Below are 22184 nucleotides of genomic sequence, written 5' to 3'. Positions count from 1 at the left end.
AAATAAATAAATAAATTAAAAAAAAAAAAAAAAAAGAATGGAGCTATCTAATGACATCAGTATTTTTATATTTCCATGCAAGAGAATGCTTTGGTTTACAAAATTTACTTATTTCAATATAAGTACAACAAGTAAAAAAATGCAAACAAAGCTAGCAAACATTTTGTAACATAAAAACATACAGGGGCCAGGGAGATAGCTCAGTAGAATAAACGCTTGCCTGGCAAGTGCAAGGGCCTGAGTTCAATCCCCGGTTCCACAAAAAAATAAATAAATAAATAAATAAATAAATATAAAAGCATACAAATAACCTTCGACACATAATTCATAGAGAAGCCAATATAATAAGAGAAAACCTGTCCACTTTCCTGACCCAATCCTACCCCATGAACGCCAATACTGAAGAAAGCAGGAGTAGGATTTCATTAGTTCTCTTCCTCCCTGGCCCTCCTTTCCACACGGATGTTCAGTGCCTCCAGTCTCATGCCCACTGTATTACAGGTAGTGGTCACCAGTCAGTCCATCCAGTGAGTGTCTCCCAGCTGCTCATGTCCCAAGTGTTAGGATGCAAAGACCCCAGTTACAATAGTAGGAAACACATAAACTATAGCCCTACAGCGTGACAACCTGCAGTGCAGCAGAACAGACTTCTGACAGCTATGTCTTAGCCCATGGGCAGATGACTTCACGGGCAGTGGAGGAGGCTGCCATGAATGGGCAGGAGATGGGGGAAATGGGCAGAATGCAAATATGGTAACCAAACAGTGAGTATGTAAATACTTATAAATATAGTGAAGCTGGTATTATGGCTTGTATCTAGATATCCTCCCAGTCTCATAGGTGGGGAGTTTTGAAGGTGGCTAGATAAGTGTCTCTGTGTGTATGTGGTTTATGGGTATGATGCTGGGATTAAGTGTGTGGATAACAGAAGCTCCACTTTGGGCATGGGTGGCACCAATCAATGGGCTTATAGCCTGGATGGAATATAATGGGACATAAAGAAGACAAGTATGCTGCTGCTGCTGCTGCTTGCTCCTATGCTGCCTTCTGCCTGCTATGCCATGAACTATTTCTCCTCTATGATGCCTCTGTGGCATGCCTTAGAAGAATCCAACAATGAACTAAAACCTCTACAAACTGTGAGCTGAAACAAACTTCTTCACCTTTAACTCTGGATGTCAGGTATTTTGTTTCAGCAAATAGAAAACTAACCAAGACTGATAGTAAGGTCATTGCTGTGACCCTACCTGGTCATGTGGCTCAGGAGCTTTTGGGACTGGTTTGTGAAAAGACTTTGGAACAGTTTGGAGATGCTGGCTGAAGAAGCAGCCCCAGAATGCTTTAAGCTGTACGTGATGGGAGATTCTGGCTGGAGTTCAGAAGACCAAAATGCTGACAGAAATGCAGCTGGTAAAGATGCACTGGCTGCTGAACTCCAGATCATGTCTTACACTCTGGCAGAAAAATCTGTCTACATTTCCTTTGTGTCCAGAAATTTTGCCTGGGATTAACTGGGATTAAGGACAGTGGATTAATTATCTTGTGGAAGAAATTCCAAGGCAGCTAAAGAGGAAGTGGCATGGCTACTATTGGGTCCTTTAGTCCAATCTATGTTGAGAATCAATAGCAAACAGCCCAGCAGAATGATTTAAAACATTTTGAGTTTAGCTAGAAAGGAAGCTTTGCTAATGTTGTGAACCACAAAGATGAAGCAGAGAAGAAATTGATTTGCTGAGAAAGAAAAGATGGCCTAAGGACATAACAACAATCAGGACTCCACCCTTTGCAGCCTCAGAATTGCGAGGGTGAAAGACTTTGCTTTTAGCAGAGAGCCCTATAGCACAACCTTCCAGAACGGTGGTGGCCTAGGGAAGCTGTTCCTCAGGATTAGGTTCAGAGGCACTCAACCCTTACAGCCAAGAAAGAGGGAATCCTGGCTACTGCTCCAGCTGGCAGCAGACCTTGGCATCTTCCAGGTGATGCTAGTTTAGGTGCATGCAGAATACAGAAGTTATGGGGTCAGAAAGGCTTCCACCCTGAGTTCAGAAGAAGGGCACCGGGTGATGGGACCCTGAGAGGGCAGTGTGTGAAGCAGTGAGCATGAAGCTGAAGGTGCAATGGAAACCCTAGAAAGATGGAGAAGCCAGGTACAGAGACAGTGTGAGGAAAACTACAAGAAGGGAGCACAGCCTGCCCAAGAAAGAAATCTTGGAAACTACAACTAAGAGAAATACCATAAGGGTAGAGACACCCAAGCCCTTTGGAACTTTCCTCTTGCTGAGAATGCCCTGGATACTGGACACAGAACTCTGGGGCTTGCTCCCATTCCGTTCTAGCCCCCTATTTGGAATGAGAATATTCTTCTTGTGTCTTTGTACATTAGAAGTGTTTAACTTTCATTTGTACAGTAGCTCCCAGATAAGTGCTTGTCTCAAATCTAGAGAGACTTTGGACTTGGACTTTTCAGCAATGCTGAAACTGTTAGGACTCTGGGAATTCTGAGGGATGGACTGAATACCTTTTGCACAAACGGATGTGCACGAGCCTCTGAGAGACAGGGCAGAATGTTATGGCTGTGTCTAGATACCCCCAAATCCTCATGCAGTCATAAATTGAGCCTTATGGAGGTGGCTGGATTAGGCTGTATGAACGAGGATTAATGGTAGGATACTGGAGTTAAGGGTATGGATAACGGAGGTCCTACCCAGGTGTGGGTGGCACCAATCAGAGGGTAGTATGGCTGAAATACTGAGGCCCAGAAGTAAGGCAGGCTGTGGCTGCTGCGGCTGCTGCTGCTGCCTCCAGCCTACTATTTTTGCTTGGCGACAGCTCTCTGCCATGGCCCCATGCCTTGGAGCCAGCCAACAAGGGACTCAAACTTCTGCAGAATGTGAGCTAAATAAACCTTTCTTCCTTAATTGTAGGCATTAATTGTGGGCTTCCTTTAATTTCCTTGTTCTGGTATGCCGTCCAAGCAACTAGAAAAGTAAGACAGATACAAGGAGAAGAGATGTCTGCCATTATATCAAAGTAGTTAGGAATCAATCACAACAAACAAGCCTGAAATGCCAAGGCGACTCACTGCCCAAGGCAAGCTGTGCTGACGATGGCCAGAGGGGCCAGGACCATGGGTACACATCTATTCTGACAAGTGAGTGCAGATGTTCCGTACTCTAAAGGACAATTCCTTCAATGAAAGGATTTCTCTTGACTCCGAGGACACAAACGTACCCATCAGAAGACTGAAGAAATTATTCTGCTTCGCATTATGTTATATTAGCTACCTTTAGCAGTTAAGTGGCCAAAAACTACACAGGTAAGCCCAAAAGATAAAAGCCACTATGGCCCAAGTAGGAAACTAAACCTTTCCAAACTGCTGTAGGGCTTCACCAGTACAGAGGAAACACCGTACTCACCAGTTCCCACTTCCGCTTTGAGTCCTCAACTCCCTTTTAAACACTGAAGTACAACAATGCCACGCATCAGCAGCGAATGTGCTCTGTGTGGCAGCAGGGGAGAAGAGAAGCGCTTCCCCGAGATTCTCACCTCAGCACCGAAGTAGTTGAAGATCCCCACTACACTGACAGGAACCAGCTTGTTCACGCAGCGCCCCAGAGCTTTTCTCCCAAGGGCAAATACGAAAGGAATTTCTTGTTCCCGAGCCATAGCTATAACATTATACAGCGCCTCATCCAGGCCACCTGAGGATCAGCACATGCAGAGATTCCTAGTTAGTTCCTTGCCCGGGTAGCTCGGCCAGCCTGGGCCCAGAACAGCGCCAAGTGCAGAGAGGAGCAGGTGAACACCCGGGGCACCAAGGCTACAACACACATCCTCTAGTTTGTGTATCAGATACGCAGCTTGCTTTCTCCCCAGTTAAAATTCTAAACCTCCTCAAAATCAGACCCTTTGCACGTGACTGCTTGCCTCAGGGACACAGCCTGGCTCTCTACATCATAGACCGGGGAGAGACCCTTCCTTCTCTTCTCATTGTTTTTAAGAGGAGAAGGGTACTGTAGAAAGGTAATATAAAAAACACGACAGTAGGTGTACTGGAAATAAATGCACCTGACTGTCCCCATTCTGGTCACAGTGAAGGGGACACTAGAGAGGCCCCATGGAGACCCTTCACCAGCATTCACACATGGCAGCCTTCTCTATGATCCAATCTTAGTTATCCTACCCAATTCGAGGTACTGCAATTTCACTGTTTTTCCTCACACAATATTTTGTTTTAAAATTATACTTCTCAGAGAAAAACACATGGCTCACTCTTTATAAAACCCCTACAATTCCATTAAACAGGCATCAGAGTAGGCAGGAGGAATGTGTACGTGCCCTTGGACTGGATCTTCTCGCAGTTGGGAGAGATGATGACACACTTGATCTTGCTCAGCTTCATGTGCTTGGTGACCTCCCGCAGCCCCATGACCAGCCGGCGCCTGGCCTTGGCCCGCGCAGGGTCCTTCTGGTAGACACGCTCCTGGAAGCTGACCAGCTCCTGCAGGAGGAGCGTCACGCACTCGTCAATCTCTTTGGAGAGAACCTGGTTGCAGTACCTGTGAAGGGAGCAACAGTGAACGCCTTCCAAGTCACTTCTGGCAATCATAAGGCTGCATTAGGAGGATGGCTTTATGAGAAAATGCATCCAGTAAGAGGTTTCCATGAAAAGCCCGTGAACCTCCCAAGTCTTTAGGCAGCCAGAAAAACACAAGAGTGGTACAGACTGCCTCTGTTTGAATTGGTTTAACAAACTGGCTTTTAGTAAAGTGTCTGTTCACCTCAGGAAGCACTATCTGAAATCCCAACTATTAAATTTCTAAAGCCAAATGTTGCCCTGCTATGAGACAAAAGCAGATATAATCCTTAAGGTGCTTCTGGTAGGAAGACACACAACTTCCAGCTCAACGTCCAAATGCCAACACTTGGCTCTCTAAGCTTGGGAGCCCTGCGTACTTCTCTCCCCTGCAGCCAGGGGCCGGCCAGGGGCTCGGTGGCCCTCTGGCTCTGCACACCTAGCGCTGTGGAGGGTGAGCTCAGCAGTTCAGCTGAAGCCCACACCACTGAGCCTTGATGCAGGCGTCACAGGCCTCTGCATCAGACGCAGCTCCTCGAGAGCCCCGTGAGGTCACAGGCAGCTATGCTGTGAAGCCATCCTGACCCGGAACTCTCCAAGAAGTTCCCCAGGGCACGTCTTGTATACTCTTCCTGCATTTTCTCCTTTTTGTCCTTTCCCTTTACTAGATGTGGGTATTAAACAAGGAGACTTGGTTCACCTCGCTTCATTTGACCTTGACAAGCAAGGTCAAATCTTGAAGTTTTACACTGGGCAAGTGTAGGCTTGACCTTCTTCATTACGAAAAATACCACACTGGTGATTTTATGTGAAAATGCTGAATAAGTATCAGATGGCAATACCTCAGAAGAGAAGACGCAACGGGACAGACTGAGAACAGGTGATGGGTCATAAGGGATTCAAGATTAAAGAACAAAACATCAAAAACGCAATTTTCTTGTTTCTCTGAAGCTACTTCAGACATATGTAACATTTTATTCTTCATTTGCTCCACATCTGTTATTTGACATTTAATTAACTTCTTAAGGCTAGGCAAGAAGTATTCAAGCAGAAACAATGGAACAAGGAAAGGCAAGAGGACCGATATGGTTTGGACTCTCACAGATTATACATACTCTCACCCTGGGATTCTGTCATATGTCATTTTTAAAGGGAAAACTACCTCATTACACAAATGGTAAAAATCCTAAAATATTTCACAGCAATAACTGTTAAAGGTTATTCACAGATGGGGTATCACATTGTGTGATTCCTTAGTTATCTCAATTCTAAAAAGTAGCAGCTTAAAAGCAAATAGTTTGAACTAGTGTGCAGGTCAATGGTAGAGCTCTTGCCTGGTGCAATCCCTGGGTTAAAAGAACATATAATAAAAAAGCTTTATATAATAAGTGCATTTCATGTAACAAGGCCTATAAGCATAGCTCATGTTATGTTATGTTATTTATTTATTTATTTTGGCAGAACTGGGGATTGAACGCAGGCCCTTGCGCTTGCCAGGGAAGCACTTATTCTACTGAGCCATCTCCCAGCCCCAGCTCATGTTATTAATACTGGTCAGAGAGTGTTTAAAGGGACATATAGTGCAGCGGCACAAGTGTCTGCCTGGCAAGTGCAAGGTCCTGAGTTGGATTCCCAGTACCCACAAAACTAAAAAAAAGTAAAGGGAAAAAACACAGCACGACATTTTATATACGTAAGACGTATGAGGCCAGGTTTCTTGGACAGAAGCACTGATATAAAGAGAACATATTTACTGTCCAATAGCCCTGCATCACCACTGAAGAAGAGAATGCTTTATAGACAACAAAGCCGGCTGTTGAGAGTCAGCAAAGACTTTGAGCTACACTTGCTTGACTCACCAAGTATCAGTGACAATTCAGAACTTTAATCAAGACATTTAAACTACTCCCTCTGAGGGCCAAGGGAAAGACTTACTCTCTGAATCTCTTGCTGTGGATCTTGGTGATTGTGGACGATGCCATTGGGCTACCTATCCCGGAACTCGCAGGAGAGCCTTGGGACACAGGCGTCATACAATACGGAGAGTTCTGACTCGCTGGGGAGAGCGAGGCATCGCTGGGCATGCTCAGTCCGTTATCTGTGAGACGGAGGTGAGGAAAGAGAACCCTGGCTGCACATGCTGAGTGCTAACCCACACTCGGCAAGGCCGCTGCTCTGGGGTCATGCTAACAAGCGGGGCATTTTTCCCATCACAAATAAACACTTCTCACACACAACAAAAGTTAAGGCTTTCTATTCTCTATTAAGTTATACTGAAAAAGAAATCCCCAAACCAACAAACAGCCTGGAAGTCTCTACAGGGGAGCTAAGAACTGGCAAAATTACCCAAGCTTGCGTTCCCAGGGATTCAGTCATACACAGAGGCCGGCAGCTCTCCGCTGTCACACTGTCCTCCTCTGCACACCCACCTATCTCTGAAGTCACTGCTGTTCTCTACGTTCCAGCAGACCGTTGCTTGCACCCTGCGCACCTCGTGGCTCTGTGGGCTTCCGTGCTGGGGCTAGGGTCCTGGCGACCATCTGCCAACTCCACCAGACCCTTTCCCCAGTTACACTTCCCGGCTAAGCAGCGGGTCTGATCAGGAGGCCCTTGCTGCAGAGCTCCCCACCTCCCTCAGACTCCCAAGGGCAAGACCTGCTGTCTCCCCTGCCCTGGTAACTAAAGATACAAGTGGGAGGGGTGTTCAAGAAGGCTTGGGAAAGAATGGGTGGAGAGACAGAAGCCTAAAGGGATCATATCAAGTTAAGAATAAAGGGGAATCCTAAGCAAGCACATTCCATGAATGAGCCACAGAAGTAAATTCACTTTCTACAAACAATGAAATGCTGCTGCTTAATCTATGTGTAAATCTGCTTTCAATGAGACCCAAGATCCTATGTATTGGATACTTTCTGGGAACGAATTTTATTGCCTGGAATCATATGTACTCACTTCTGATTGGGACTAAATATTTACCAACTATGCTCTGATTTGCAATTCTATAATCATTGTGCATCTGTATTAATTCCCCCCCCAAAGAAAATCAATAAAATGATTCAATGAAAAACACTTCTATAAAGAAAGCTAGCATGTGGTGGTCTAGATATCAGAGAAAATGAAAAGAGCCATGAATTCCAGGGGTGATCTGACCTGGTGGTGAGCTCTTAATTTTTTTTTTTTAGATAGGGTCTTGCTATGTAGTCCAGGGTAGCCTTGAACTCAATTCACAGCCCAGGCTGGCTTCAAACTCAAGGCAATACCACTGCCTCAGCCTCCTGAGCACTGGGATTACAGATGTGCCCCACCATGCCTGGCTGAGATCTTAACTTTGAAGGTTTGCAATTTTAGACTAAAACCCAAAAGGTGACACATATCTAATAGGTGACATTCACCGCCACCTTAACCATCTTCCTACCAAAGCACATTCAGAAACCATTTTCAAAACTAAAGAAAATTATATAAAGCATGCAGTACAACCACCATAGCCTAACTGGTGATGGCTTCTCCATCTGCTCTGGGCCACTGTGTCCAGCTCACAGCCCAGGAGCGGACCGTGGACCTGGACAGATGGTAACACAAAGCCTCAGGCTGTAAACCCGTGTGACTCTGTGATAGTAGAGTTACTGCGTGATGTGGATGCGGTCCTGCAGTGTGGACCATACAGTGCCAACCTCAAGGCTGTGTGGGGAGGGCGAGAGGCAGCGCTACCTCCTCCCGGCACCACATTCAGCAGAACTGATGCCTGTAGGGATCGGACGGTGGGCGCCATGGAGCTGGCCAGGAAGTCAGTGACTATGGACCCCAGAACTCCAACCTTCTACGCATGCGAGCCTGTGACCCGCCAACCCTCTCCTGTGAGCTCCAACTCTCTATGTGTGCATGAGCTTGTGAAGACTGCTGTGTGATATTATTAAGCTGCAAGTTATTTTATTTACTGAATTTGGGCTTGTTGCTTTGTAAAATAACGAATTACAATGTCTTTACCAGCTGTGGTGTACTAGAAAAACTGCATCAGATTTCTAGTCATATTGTTGTACTTATATGTACAATATGGCCAGCACTAGAAAAACAAATGGCTGCTTATTTATTCAGTTTTGATGGACTGAGCTGCAATCAGTCAGTCCAAAGAAGAATCTGATCACGTCCCTTCACTAGACACTGGCAAGACCAGGCTCCCCAGAGAACAGCAGCCCTTGCTTTGCACTCACGCCTTACTCAAGGCCTTGCTTGCTTTCTTTTTTTTGCTTTTCACAAGACCACCAAAGCAAGCCTCCACCGTGATAGGCCATGCTGTGGCCCTGGGGTCACACACAGGAGGGAGCCTCCTCGACCAGGGCCACTTTCTGGCAGCAAGCACACCTGTGAAGGACTAAACCTGAGCTATACAGAGTCAAATGAGAGCCAGCATTCTGATGAGCACCCAGAGAACTAAGATCTGCAACCACTTCTATCAAACTGATGTGCCAGTTTCAAAAAAAGGTCAAATACCTGACTGACTTCACGTCTGCGTGTCCGCTTCTTACTTGCCGCGAGCAGTCTCAGCCCCTATATCTCGGGCTGTGGTACCACCCGTTCTGTGTGGGGCCCAGCCATACCCTGCTCTGGACGGTGCAGGAGGGGAGCAGAGACGGGGTGTCCTTACCTTCCTGGGAGGGGTCCTCCCGCGGCAAATCATCCATAAAATCCAGAGGTGGTTCTGTTGGCTCCTCAGATCCTAAGAGACTGTGGTCCACTGTTAAACGGCCCTTCTTTTCCTCTCTTTCTTTCAGAATAACCTAAAAGCCATCACAGCAGTCTTTATTGATTGCCCTCCAACTCAGCACTGGAGGATCTCAGCGTATCTACGACCGCGGTGTCGGGTTCACACAGACACAGACCTGGGGGTTGTAGGTGGCTGTGCGTTTGCTGGCTACATGGAAACTGACCCCAAAATGTCAGTTTAGGCACCAGAAGCTGAAGAAAATATGCACGCAAAATGAAAGGCTTGAGAATATAGTACTGAATCACATCTACCGTACTTCATTCTTTAATCCTATGTGATAAAGTTTAAAAAAAAAAAAAGTTACGTGTACTCTGATTTGAACACCACTAAGTTCATCTGATTTATGTTTCATAGTTTCAACTATCTGAACATGGGTTACTACATTTTAAAGACAACTGGGAGTTGGCTGGTGCAGGCATAATTAAGATCATCTTTAATTAGCATGTGAAGAAGATGACAGCAAACACATCTGCCTGCACAACATAGGGCAGGGAGCATGTGACGCAGCTGTGACAAAGGGGGCACTGAGAGCCACAGCTGGACGGGGGCAGGCCCATTGTAGGTACACCCAACCGACCTCAAGGCCCCAGGTTCAATGCCCGGTACTACAGAGACCAAAACACAGCTCGCGAGCCAAAACAGCCAGCCACATTCAGGGCTGCTGATTCCCTGGGCTTAGTGCTTTGACTTATTAAATGTTTGGGGTTTTTTAAACCTTATAGAAAAAATCCATTCTGCAGGACCATGCTCCACTCTGAAAGGCTATTACACAGCTGATGGTCTCTCCAATTTTGCACTGACTATTCATCGACTACTCAAGCTGCAATCTATGAATACTTCAGAATAATCTACTGGCTAATACTCCACAACTCATTTCTGTAAAACAGACTTAAGCTCTTTATGTTGCCTATAAGTTAAAAGAGTCCCAGATTTAGATTACCTTTTTAAGGGCTGTGGGCCTTTTTAGTTTTGCAATTTCCTTCTCTCTTCCTTTTTTTGCTTTAGAGGAACTCATGTCCAAAGTGCTAAAGGATGTCAAACAGGGCTGACTTTTGGTTAAAGGTTTTCTCGTGGCAGAGTCTTTAGTGTGGAAAGCAGCCGTGGTAACCACTGAAAGCAAACAAGAACGTTACTGCTGTCCTCTTGCTAGCACAGCCAATCCCTTGGACTTTCAGTGTCCGATGATAATCCACAAAAGCACCCTCTTCCTCTGGGAAGGACAAACATGAGGACACCACAGGCGCAGTACCAGTGCGGTGTACCGGGACATGGCTTCTGCCCGCTCTGGCCCTGTGAGGCGAGGCCAAGCCCAGGCCGCGGGCAGCGTTCCAGGCTGAAGCAGGGCGAAGTGGGCCTCTGCTCTGCTGCAGGGACTCACAAGCTCCACCTGAACCCCCCACCCTGCGAGGTGTCCAGCTTTGGCTGCTCCTAGTTCCGACTCAGCCGACCTTTGTCGATCTCTACAGACACTTGCTGAGCCCCTACTGTCTTCTGTTCTCGGGGGTAGTACTGAGCCCAGCGCCTCCCCACTGAGCTACCCGAGGCCTCACTCCAACTTCTGTGCCACCCACCGGCTTTCCTCCTCACATTTCCACTGGGGAAGAAGCCGGCCCATCCTCAGCTGCTCCAGGCACCACTCGGCACCTCTGCAGGCGACAACGCTGCCCAACCCTCCCATGTCTTGCACCCCCGACTCCAGCCTCCGCTGCAGCAGGCATCTGGCCATCCAGGAAGATGTGTTCACCCTTAGGGTTGGCGTGGATCCTGCTGGACCCGGCCTCCACCTGTCCCTATTCCTATCCAGACCCCAAATGGCCAGACGACCTGGAGAACGCATCCTTGTTCCTTCAGCACCTCACACCCAGGATGCAGTGCCTGGCCCTGGGACCATACTTTCCCTGCTCAGCACTGTGACCTACCCGCCTCAGCGCTCAGGAAAGCGCTGAGCATGGAGAGAGACAGCCTCGCTGCCGACCTCTTTGGGCTCTCCTTCCTTCCATGCTGGCAGTCCAGACCACCCAGGCCTCAGCCCAAAACACCCTCTCCCCACACCTCACTGCGCAGTGGTGTCCATTCCATCCCAGCCAACTGCCTGCTCCACGTGCAAACTGACCAAACGGCCGCCACAGGGTCCCATCCTCCACTCACAGCCCAGAGCCCAAACTGCATGCAGCAAGCCAGGGCAGTATCCCCAGGCCCTGCCTTTCAACCCTACCCACCCTTTACCCCCTGGAATTTGCACCACACTCTCATTTTTCTCCTGGGCTTCCCAGTAGTTTTTGTTGTGATCCCCACCACCCCCCTTCAAATGCTGGTGATGCACTGAGGACACTCTCCTTGCTCTCCCTCCCTGACTCCCCACTGCTGCTACTAAGCTTCTTAGCCCTTTTTCTGTTTTGTTTTTCATTTGAGACAGGGTCTCAGGCAGGGCTTGAACTCACCATTCTCCTGCTTCAGGTTAATCTCGTTTCTGTGTCGAGTACCCTGCATTCCCTCCAGAGCCCAGTTCAAGTGCTACCTTCCACAAATCATTTCATGCCTTTCCCACACCCCCATCAACAGAAGCACTGTGTTCTGCAAATCCATGTACTCTGTTGCTATCTTTCCTCAAGTACTGCTTTCAGTTAGTTGTCTGTGTATGTGTCTTTCTCTCCCAGTAAATTATAAACTTCTTGAACAAAAGTATACCTTGAGCCTCTCTGGAATCCCAACAGTTCCTCATGGCCCGCTTTACTCACAGATACCCGTAGTTACACTTTTTTGCTAAATGAATCAGTTAACAACCTAAGTTTGCAGACCAAAATTAGAGAAAAAGGAGGGCCATAAGGAAAGCCAACATTTTGGCCCTAGCCTTCCAAGGTCAATTAAGACTCAGGACATATGAGAACTTGTACTGTAACGTCATGTAATTCAGTAGTGTCCCAAATTTTCTGATCAAGGAGATTATGGGGCCAAAAAGGAAAGTGATCTATAATGTAGAGTGTGCCTAAAGAGAGTCACATGGAGAGAAAACATTCTTTCAGGCTTTCACAGAGAGCACATTGGCCAAGCAATGGCTGTGACTTATCCACATGGCTGACACTGACAAAGGTTCTACAATCTGAGGTACAGGATCTCAGGAAAAATCTTGAGGGGATTTCACTGACCTCATCCGACCCAAAAGCTACAACTCTTGTTGCATAGGTCTTCTTTATCTTGGTCTTAACCATCCAGCAGAAAAGTATAAAAACGAAGTATAAGAAGTAAAGCCAGGCTGTTATGTTGAGCTGTAGGGGACTCAGGTCTACAATTTCTGACACTGCCAGTCAAGAGGAAGACCCAATACTATTATAGACTACTGGACTCTTTTAGAATATTTTGCTGAGTTAACATACCTATAATAGTCAAATGATGGAACGAAACAAAAAAGGGGATATGATGAATGTCCATTTTGTATCTGTGTATTCAAAATGGTTAGGATAGATATATAGTTACATTCTGTTAATGAATAGAGGAATTTGTTGTAATAGTGTAAATAGGATATCATGTCTGCATCTTGTACAGCAAATAACCCTAGGAAGAGAGTATGCAATGTGTTAATTACTGAAACTGTCCTACCATTTGAAACTGTCTCATTGCTACTTTTCCCTCAATAAAATTATGGAAAAAAAAAAAAAAAAGAATCACTTCCACAATTAATTTGAAAACATGGTAACAAAAATAAATAAATAGTCACTAAATAAATAAATCAGCCTGCAACAACAGCCAGGGAACCAATCTCTGCGTCACCCGGGCACTGGTACACATGTGCTGAGCGATTGCAGTCCAGGTTCTCTGGGCACCTTGCCACACCTCCTTTCCTTCCCTCCAAAGTGCCACAGGAGGGACTGTCGCCGCCCCGCTCCCACTTCCTGTCAGGGAAGGGAAGGGAAGCACACAAAGAACAAGAAGACACATGGAGGAGCAGGACGCAATGCCGTACCCTGAGCCCCTCCACCTGCCTTAGCTACCAGCCTAGGCTCCCCGAACTCCCCACTCTCCAACTCGCTACACTGTTACCTTTCTACTGAGGAGCAGTCCCTCCGTGCTAGAACAGAACCAGTGCAAAAGCCCCTCTGCCTCTCAATGCAGGCTTTCTACTGATGTCTTTCCCTGCCCCGCCCCATTCTGCAACCCCTAACACAAAGACCACCAAAAGGCAATGAGTGAGTGCCTGAGGGCCATGGAGAACACTAAATCTGCCAAGGTTTGTGAAAACAGCAATCGCTGACTCAGTGCAAAGCCAGGGCATTCTTCACACACACACAGTTTGGTCAAAACTTCTGCTGCCTTTTAATTTAAATTGGATCACTGAATAGTTAGGCCAGCCAAATCGCTTGTGATTTTTTTTTAACCTTTGAAGAAGAAAAAATATGGCTGGCTCAAAATGAACACTGAGTGACATTTAAGTAGGGATGAGATGGATGGGAGGGAACAAACAATACTGACTTCCAGGGAAGCAGCATTGCAGAAAGAACGCGCGGGCCCAGAGCACTGGGCTAGCAGCGTGCTGATGCAGCCAGGGCCCAGAAAGCAGGGGAGAATGGTGGCAGCAGCCCGCAGGTCTTGGGCCAGCGAAGACGGGGCCCTCAGCAAGCAGGATGGCAGCCTCCTGCAAGTGAGGAGCACAGTGACAAGAGGTTCTGAGTCATGTGGGTACAAGCCAGCGCTTTCTGAGATGTGGGGACCAGGGAGGCAGGGCCAGGCGTGACCAAGTACTGCACAGTGAGAGTGCTGCTGGGTGACAGAAAGGGCCTGCTGAGCAGACAGACGGGTTTTCCCAGCAGAGGAAAGCAGAAGAGGCCCTGATGGTGAAGGGTGGGCATGCTGTGGCAAGAGACACAGACAGCTCCAAGGTCCACAGTGGAGCAGACATCACTCACACACGCACTGCAGACTGACAGTGCGCACGACACGCTGCAAAGCCAAGAGGACGTGCCGAGACGACTGCCTCACCAGCGCAGGACAGAGGCCTGGTGTTGGTGATCTGCCGTGCCTTCATCGCTTGCTGCTGCTTCTCCAGGGCAGCTAACATGTCCCCTAAGTCCAGCTGCACGGGGGTTTTGTTTTTTTTCCCAGCTGCTTTTGATAAGGCTTCCTGCAAGGCAACCATGAACATGTTGGCATCCTGTCACAGAGGGGGACGCGCGACAGCGGCTGCATCTGTCCTCCTATCCACCCCACCAAACCCAGCAAGTCACCACCCCAACTCTTCACACCTGTAGTTTCTTCTGCTCCATGCTTATTTCTGAATACTCCTGAGCTGTGGCAAGAGCTGCTGCTAGAGCTTTCTTCTTCTGACTCTTTGCACGCTTAGGGACGGAGGTGGTGATGGGAATCGGAGTCTGAACTATACTGATTGGCGAGTTTTCAGGCAAATCATCGAGCTGTGGGAAGCAGAAAAGTGTCTGTCAGTGGCTCGTGGCGTCTAGCTATGAGAACAACGGATGCCAAGGCAGACGCGCTGTGCTGCAACTGGACTATGCTCCTCGGGGGCTCCGAGTCACAAGACCCTGTGGAGAGCTGGGCTGCCTGAAAGCATCTTTGCTTTGGCTATTTTAATTTTGTTGTGATAATGGGGATTGAACTCAGGACCCTACACTTGCTAGGCAAGTGCTTATTCTACTGAGCTATCTTTTTTTTTTTTAAATTTTTATTTATTTATTTATTTGTGTGTGTGTGTGTGTGTGTGTGTGTGTGTGTGACCAGCTCAGCCCACCAGGGGGCGGGGCTGGCTGCATGTGGTGCTGGGGGATTGAACCGCGGTCCCTGTGCTTTGCTAAGCTTGTTCTAAGTAGGTGCTTTAGACCACTGAGCCATCTCACCAGCCCCACTTTGGCTATTTTAAAAAGCAATATTAAAGGTAACAGTTAAACATACTGTTTCCTGTGCTGCTTGTCCTTTTAAAAGAGGCACTTACTACTTTTGAAGAAAGCTTCTGCTGAATATCCTCGTCCTTCGCACTGCCATTCTCATTTAGTTGCTGAAATCCGTCTTCGTCCTGAAATAGTTCACATGTTAAGTAAAGACGGTTCATGGCAAAGTCCTAAGAAAAACCTTTTACAATGCTTAGAAACGATGAAAAAAGGAAAAGAACTTGTATTCTACGCTGAACTATTTAGAAGCAATCCTAAAAAGGAAACCTCGTACACATGAAAGCCAGCCATCTAACTGTTGAAGCCTGGAGGACAGCTACGCAGGTCAGCCTTGGGGCTTCAGGACAGGGTCTGCTTTTCCACGTCTATTTCTAGCTCTTCCCTAAGATGGGTAGGCAATTAAGAAAATGTTCAAACTAGATTTTATCACGGGTCATTTGGAAAAGACTTTAAACAATAAAACTACCATAGCTACCTACATTAGAACCATTTTTAACAGAAAAACTGAGACGGACTGAAGCCTGGTGCATCAGTTATGAAGCTCACCTAACATAGCCTCCATCTTTATCTCGTTTAGTCTCCAATAATCTACTTTATAGAATTTATGGAGTCTATATTCAACCAAACTGGATTACATGAATGTTACCAAAGAGGTCTGCCACACCAAACCCTACTTGTTCTTTCAGAACGAGCCCAATTCCTTCTTCCCTGCCACCAAGTCCAAGTGGCCCTGCCTCTACTCCCAACTCCAACTGACTAGAGAGGAAGTGCTGGGTGTGTGTGCAAGAACCCAAAGGGGCCTGCATACAGAGTGTGCGGAGCCTCGCCTTCCTCCACACCACGGCAGCTGCCGAGGAGGCTGGCGGGACAGCAAGCATTTAGGCCAGGGCAATGAGGACACGCATACAAACTGTCTGCTGGTACAGAAAACAGCCATCTTTCTTCCTCCTCCTCCAGTCTGAGGAGCCGCACAAATTAACTAGACAGAATTATTCAAATCTGAAGTCTTATGAACAACAACAACAAAAAAAAAAAATTGAAGAAGCACTGTTTTGTCCTGGAGGAAGTCATGTGAAAATCAAGTCTTCCTGCTACACAGCACCTCAAGATGAACCTGTTTGACAGGACTTCAACGTAAGGATGAATAAGGTTAGACTAAACATAACCATTTCTGAGTAATTTATAATTTTAGAGGCACATGTTAAGACATAAAATGAGTCACATTTACAATATAACAAATTAAGTTTCTTATGGGAACATTTTCTATAATGGTTAATAAACAGAATTAAAAAAAAAAAATACCTCAAAATACAAAGACTCAGAATTCGCATCGCTTCTATGGGACTGACTGGGGTTTAAGTGCTTAGTACTGTCTGGTCTCTTTTGCAGACTGTGTCTTCTTTCTGAAGAGGTACTGTGTCCTCGGCACCTGAAACCAACCTAAACCCCAGAGGAAAAAAGCCAAGCTTATTATTTTTATACATTTTTTAATACTTGCAGAAAAAGTACCCAGAAGCATGTAACTCAATGAATTTTCACAAAGCACAAAATTCTGTTAAACGGTTAAAACTTCTTCCCAGTAACATACTTAAAAGGAAAAAAGATCATTCCAAGGAAAATACGAAAATGTGACACAGCACGTTACCTTCTGTAATGCACACAAACACGCAGGTCAGCTTTATTCATGAGAACACAGTGGTCGAGCCGCAGCAGAGGTACCGACACCCTACAGTGGGTGGCCGCAGCCAGCCACGGAACCAGAACCATGGCCAGCACCACCCCTGCATCTGCAGCCCCAAAACCAGGACATTCGCAGAGCATTGTGGGAGAAGGGAAGGCCATGTGGCCTGAGCCCACAGCTGCACCAGCAGCCTGCCTGGCAGTGCAGGAGCCTAAGGAGAAGCAGCCCCCAGAGAGAGGGAACGGAACTGGGTAATGATCACATCTTTACCTGTAGTTTGTATTTATTTATTTAGTATTTTAGGGAAGGGTCTACAGGGTGTTCAGGATCTCACTACTAGACAGGACTCATAGTGATCCTCCTGTTTGCAGCCTCTCAAGAGCTGGGATTACAGGTGTATTTACGGCCTCCCAAGAGCTCGGATTACAGGCCCATTTACAGCCTCCCAAGAGCTGGGATTACAGGCGCATCTACAGCCTCCTAAGAGCTGGGATTACAGGTGCACACCACCATGCTCAGTTTCAACTGCCGTCTCAGCGTGCCCCCTGGCCTCTGTGCCTACTAGCAGGTACTTTAATCCACTGAGCTATTTGGCCAGCCCATACCTATAGTTTTTAAACTTAATTTCTAGGAGAACATATTTTATCAAAATCATTTCAAGAAAACAGACGTCAGAAAATGATCTGCTCACGCAGTCACATCAGTCATCCTAGGTGACAAGTACATGTCTGGATCCCTTAAAAGCCATGTGCTGAAACCCTAAGCAGCTGTGAGCGGGGTAAGTGGAGTCCCTGGGAGCTGCGGATACAGGGAAGGGAGCAGGCCAGGGATCACGGGTACGCTACCCCTCTGCACGAGTAAGCAGCCTCACCAGAGGACTCCCCCAGCACCAAGCACTGGGGCTTTGGGCTCCTGCGCCTGAGCAAAGAGCTCCTGTTCACAGCCCCAAGTCCATGGCTCCTTGACAGCGGGCCAACGGCTGCGGGCCCCCTACTGACCACTGTGGGCAAGAAAGGCTATCCGCACTAAGGGACTCGAGTTTCCATGGTGCCAGCGCAGTTAATATTGAATGCTTCTTTTAAAAAGAACAGCACAAAGATGAGGAATGTGTGGATTTCTTTAACCACAGAACTCTAACACTAAACAGAATCTGAAGCAGACCAGAGCAGGACTAGGACTGGGAAACCAGACATACAGACAGAGACACAACCACACGCTCTCCCTGCTTGCTGCAGTAAGCCAGGAGGTACATGTGCATTCGCAGAGTTATACTGTGCAATATTTCTTTTCTTTTTTTTTTTTTTTTTTTATTTTGAGGAACTGAGGATTGAACTCAGACCCTTGTGCTTGCCGGGAAAGCACTTATTCCACTGAGCCATCTCCCCGGCCCCCGGTATTTCTTTTAAAAAATGTGAAAAAACACCTTGATTCTCCTACCTGGGGACAAAAATTTCAGGATTAAATCAAATCCCCAGCTAATGGTCCCGGCACAGTCTGAGAGGACCAAACATGCAAGCATTCCACTGCCTCCTGAAGGAGCCAAGCCTTCTTTATCAGCCCTGGTGAGTGTTCTGTTGACAGAAAGCGGGCCTGGGGAACAAGGCAAAGCAGGAGCTCTAACTCCTGATACACACTGAAATTCTTTTTTTTTTTTTTTTTTTGCAGAACCAGGGATTGAACTCAGGCCCTTGCACTTGCCAGGGAAGCACTTATTCTACTGAGCCATCTCCCCGGCCCCCACACTGAAATTCTTAAGACTCTGCCTACACCATATATACTAACAAAAAAATACCAGGGACTGATACATGAAGAATATGTACTAGTCAGCAGCCGGGGTTCAAAGCCAGGTACGCTGTGCTGGCCCCACCCCCAGGACATGCTGAGACGGTGATTGAGACTGGGCATGGTGGTATGCACCTATAATCCCAGCACCAGGGAGGCTGCAAACAGGAGGATCATTACGAGTCTGATCTACATAGTGAGACCCAGTAGACTCTGTATCTCCTGTATTAAATGCATTAAAAAAAAAAAAGAATACGTACTAGTCAACATTACAACCCTCCTGAAGAGCATAAAAAGATGACTCAAAAATAGGCAAGCAGCTAGGTGTGATGCACACAGCAGCACTTGGGGGGTGGAGGCAGGAGGAGGGCAAGCTTGGGCCCAGCACAGGTAACTCAGCAACTTAGGGAGACCCCAACTCAAAATAGAACCTAAAAGAAGGGCTAGGGATAGACCTCAGTGTACAGGCCCTGGGTTCACTCCCAGTAAGTACTGGGGTAAGGAAGGGAGACAATGCTTTTAGCCATGCCCCCAGTTTTTTTCTAGAGGGTCTTGCTGTGCTGCCCAGGCTGATCCTGAACCACCTGGCTCAAGTGACCCCCCGCCTCAGCTTCCTGAGTAGCTGGAACCACAGGTCTGTACCACCACACGGGGCTCAAAATAGAGAGAGATGCTACGTCACTAAGGCAGCTGCCTCTCCAAGTATACAGACTAAAGATAGACCAATGCAACAAGACGGAGATTCCAGGAGTAGGTTCGAACGCACGGCAAAACTTAGTAGGCTGAGAGGTGGTTTCTCACACCAGTCTAGATGACCCGTTTGGTGAAGGATGGCACACTGGGGCAGCCACCTCAACGGCAGTGGGAAATTCAAATTTTAAACAAAAGCCTGCCAAGAATGCCCACCAAGACCAAGCGAACATGTCTGGCCAGCCTGACACTCCTTCCTATGTAACTGGTGACCTTGCAGTATAAAGTGAAACCTCTGCCTCTGTGTAATTGATGGCCTTGCAATGCAACTTGCGATGTTTAAACTGCCCTAGTAACCCATGATGTCATCCAACCCTCCAATCATGTACACCAAAGCTGCTTTTGTACCTCCTGCTTCCTCTTCCTATAAAAACCGGAAACCCAAATGGGCAGGGCTCTGACTCTTCAGGAGAGTTCCTAGTCAAGCCTTCTGGTGTAATAAACTGCCTCCTAAACTTCCTCAGTGCCATTTTCCCCTATGCTCTGTTTTTGGTAACATGACACTGCAGCAACAGCTTACAGCCCGCTCAAGTGTCTGTGACAGCGCCCCAGAAATCAAGGGCACACCAACAGTATACAGCTATGTAATTAAACACAGCAAGAAAGTCCTCTAGGCAGAAAAACAGAAATGACAGCCGGGAGTGGGGGCACACACCTGTAACCTCCACACTCAGGAAGCCGAGGCAGGAGGATCGCCAAGAGGTAAAGGTCAGCCCTGGCTACCCGAGCCCAACGACAGCCTGAACTACATAGCAAGACCCTGTCTCCAAACAGAAAAAAGAGAAGAGAAAGAAATGATAGCAGTCTATCACTCAACACAGAGCAGAGTGGACATGCAAGCTTTTATGTAAGAGCGCAGACCTACAGGATTCATCCTTGCTTCTACCTTTGGTGACAGAGGATGCAGGAAACTGGTCCAAGGGGGACCAGGGAAAAGTAAGGCATTTCACTGCATAACTTTTTCATCTATTTTTCAAGCTATTCACAAAATAAAGCCATTTTAAGAGGTGTTTTTAGACTCTTTCCATAATTTAAAATTAAAGCAAAGTACAGAAATGACCTTCATTATGAAATGTTAAAATACTAGCAAAAATATTTAAAACCACTATCATTCAACAGACTGTCTTAAATGTACACATCTAATAGGTGGGACAAGACAAACAGGAAGCAGAATCTAGGATGAAAGAATCAGCAAATGGTAGGACACAAAAAGAGGAAATGGGATACAAAGAAAGATGGCTCATTAATTACTTTGAAAATATACACTGGTATGTTTCGTCACATATCAAGATAAATCTCAGGTAAAAATGTCTTGAACTATTATTACACTAGATGGTAAAGAGACAGCAGAAAATACAGGTAAATATTTATTTGACTTCTAAATGACTTTTACAGCTTAAAAACAACCAGAAATCTTTTTACCTAAAAGAAAAAACAGGGGCTAGCCAAATAGCTCAGTGGATTAAAGCACCTGCATAGGCAGATACAGCGGCTGGGGTTTGATCCCCAGTGTGCTGTGCGGAACCTGTCCCTGGCACACACTGAGATGGCGACTGAGACTGGGCATAGTGTTGCGCACCTGTAATCGCAGCTCTTGGGAGGCTGAACACAGGCGGATCACTACAAGTCCGATCTACATGGTGAGACAGACCCTGTAGACCCTTACTAAATACAAAAAAAGAAAAAAAAATGATTCTGCATCTCAAAAAAAAAAAAAAAAATCACACACACACTCAGAGGAAGTATTTGCCTCAGCAAACCATCAGAAGTAGAACAGCAAACAGCGTCTATACCTGCCTGGCTCTGGCTCTCCAGGATGAGGAGGGACAAAACAAGCAACGTCCCCCTGTATTTGCTGAAACCTTTCCTTTGTCCTTCCCCTACGTCTCGCCGGTCATGAGACTGAGACAAAGGCTTTTCCTCTAAGGGTACTTCTTCTGGGGGCTGCTGATGCTAACAGGAGCAGCGTGCAGCCTGCAAGCGTGCTGAGACTGGCAGCTAGAGTTTCAACAGAAAACTCCAGCAGCTAAGCAAACATTCTGCGGACTATATCTAACCTATATACAGGACGACTTGAGCTCTTTTGCTTTTACTCAAAGAAAGCTGAACAAAAGCGACCACAGGGAGCAGGCCCTGCCCTGTGTCTCTGGCCACACACTCAGTGCACCGCCATCAGTGTGTGCTCTCACTCGGCCACCCAGATTGGTCAGACGGCAGCGTTGATTCCTGGCTGGCCCCCGAGCTCAGGAGCACGACCTACAACTGGGAGGAGGAGCACTGGGCAGCCAATGCCCAGCCTGCAGAGCCATCAAATGCAGCCACTGGCAGCTGGAGGCATGCGCAGCCCTTCTGCGCTGTCCCAGCTGCACAAGGATGGCCAGGAAGGCACCATCCTCCTCCGCAGTGGCCCAGGGCGGCCATGAGCAGCTTGCCTCGGACAAATCTGCAGTCTCCAAGGCCAAAGATCAATCTTTAAGGCATTAAATAGCTTTCAAGCCAGGCAGGGTGGTGCACACCCATTATCCCAGCACTTGGGAGGCTGAGGCAGAAGGATCATCTCCAGTTTGAGGCCAGCTTGGGCTACAGAGTGAATTCAAGGCCAACTTGTACTACAAAGTGAAGCCCTGTCTCAGAAAATCAAACAACAGGGGCTGGTGAGATGGCTCAGTGGTCTAAAGCACCTACGCAGAACAAGCTCAGCAAAGCGCAGGGACCACGGTTCAATCCCCCAGCACCACA

At 47.1% G+C, this 22184-nt stretch overlaps 1 protein-coding gene across 2 annotated transcripts in view; it reads right to left on the bottom strand.

The window, feature by feature from the left end:
* Positions 1–22184, bottom strand: part of Secisbp2l (SECIS binding protein 2 like) — a 43517-nt gene that overhangs the window by 8163 nt on the left and 13170 nt on the right. For both annotated transcript variants that reach the window (XM_023724035.1, XM_023724036.1), the window contains exons 8-16: positions 16535–16672; positions 15277–15357; positions 14576–14743; positions 14313–14454; positions 10279–10448; positions 9219–9351; positions 6512–6674; positions 4339–4559; positions 3547–3701 (exon numbers count right to left, since the gene is read on the bottom strand). In XM_023724035.1, coding sequence (XP_023579803.1) covers positions 3547–3701; positions 4339–4559; positions 6512–6674; positions 9219–9351; positions 10279–10448; positions 14313–14454; positions 14576–14743; positions 15277–15357; positions 16535–16672 — 1371 coding nt within the window. The remainder of the gene's footprint in view (positions 1–3546; positions 3702–4338; positions 4560–6511; positions 6675–9218; positions 9352–10278; positions 10449–14312; positions 14455–14575; positions 14744–15276; positions 15358–16534; positions 16673–22184) is intronic.

Source organism: Octodon degus, unplaced genomic scaffold, assembly GCF_000260255.1.
Source record: "Octodon degus isolate 3935 unplaced genomic scaffold, OctDeg1.0 scaffold00105, whole genome shotgun sequence".
Lineage (NCBI taxonomy): Eukaryota > Metazoa > Chordata > Mammalia > Rodentia > Octodontidae > Octodon > Octodon degus.
The sequence above is the reverse complement of the archived record's forward strand: the minus strand, read 5'-3'. Positions and strand labels throughout refer to the sequence as shown.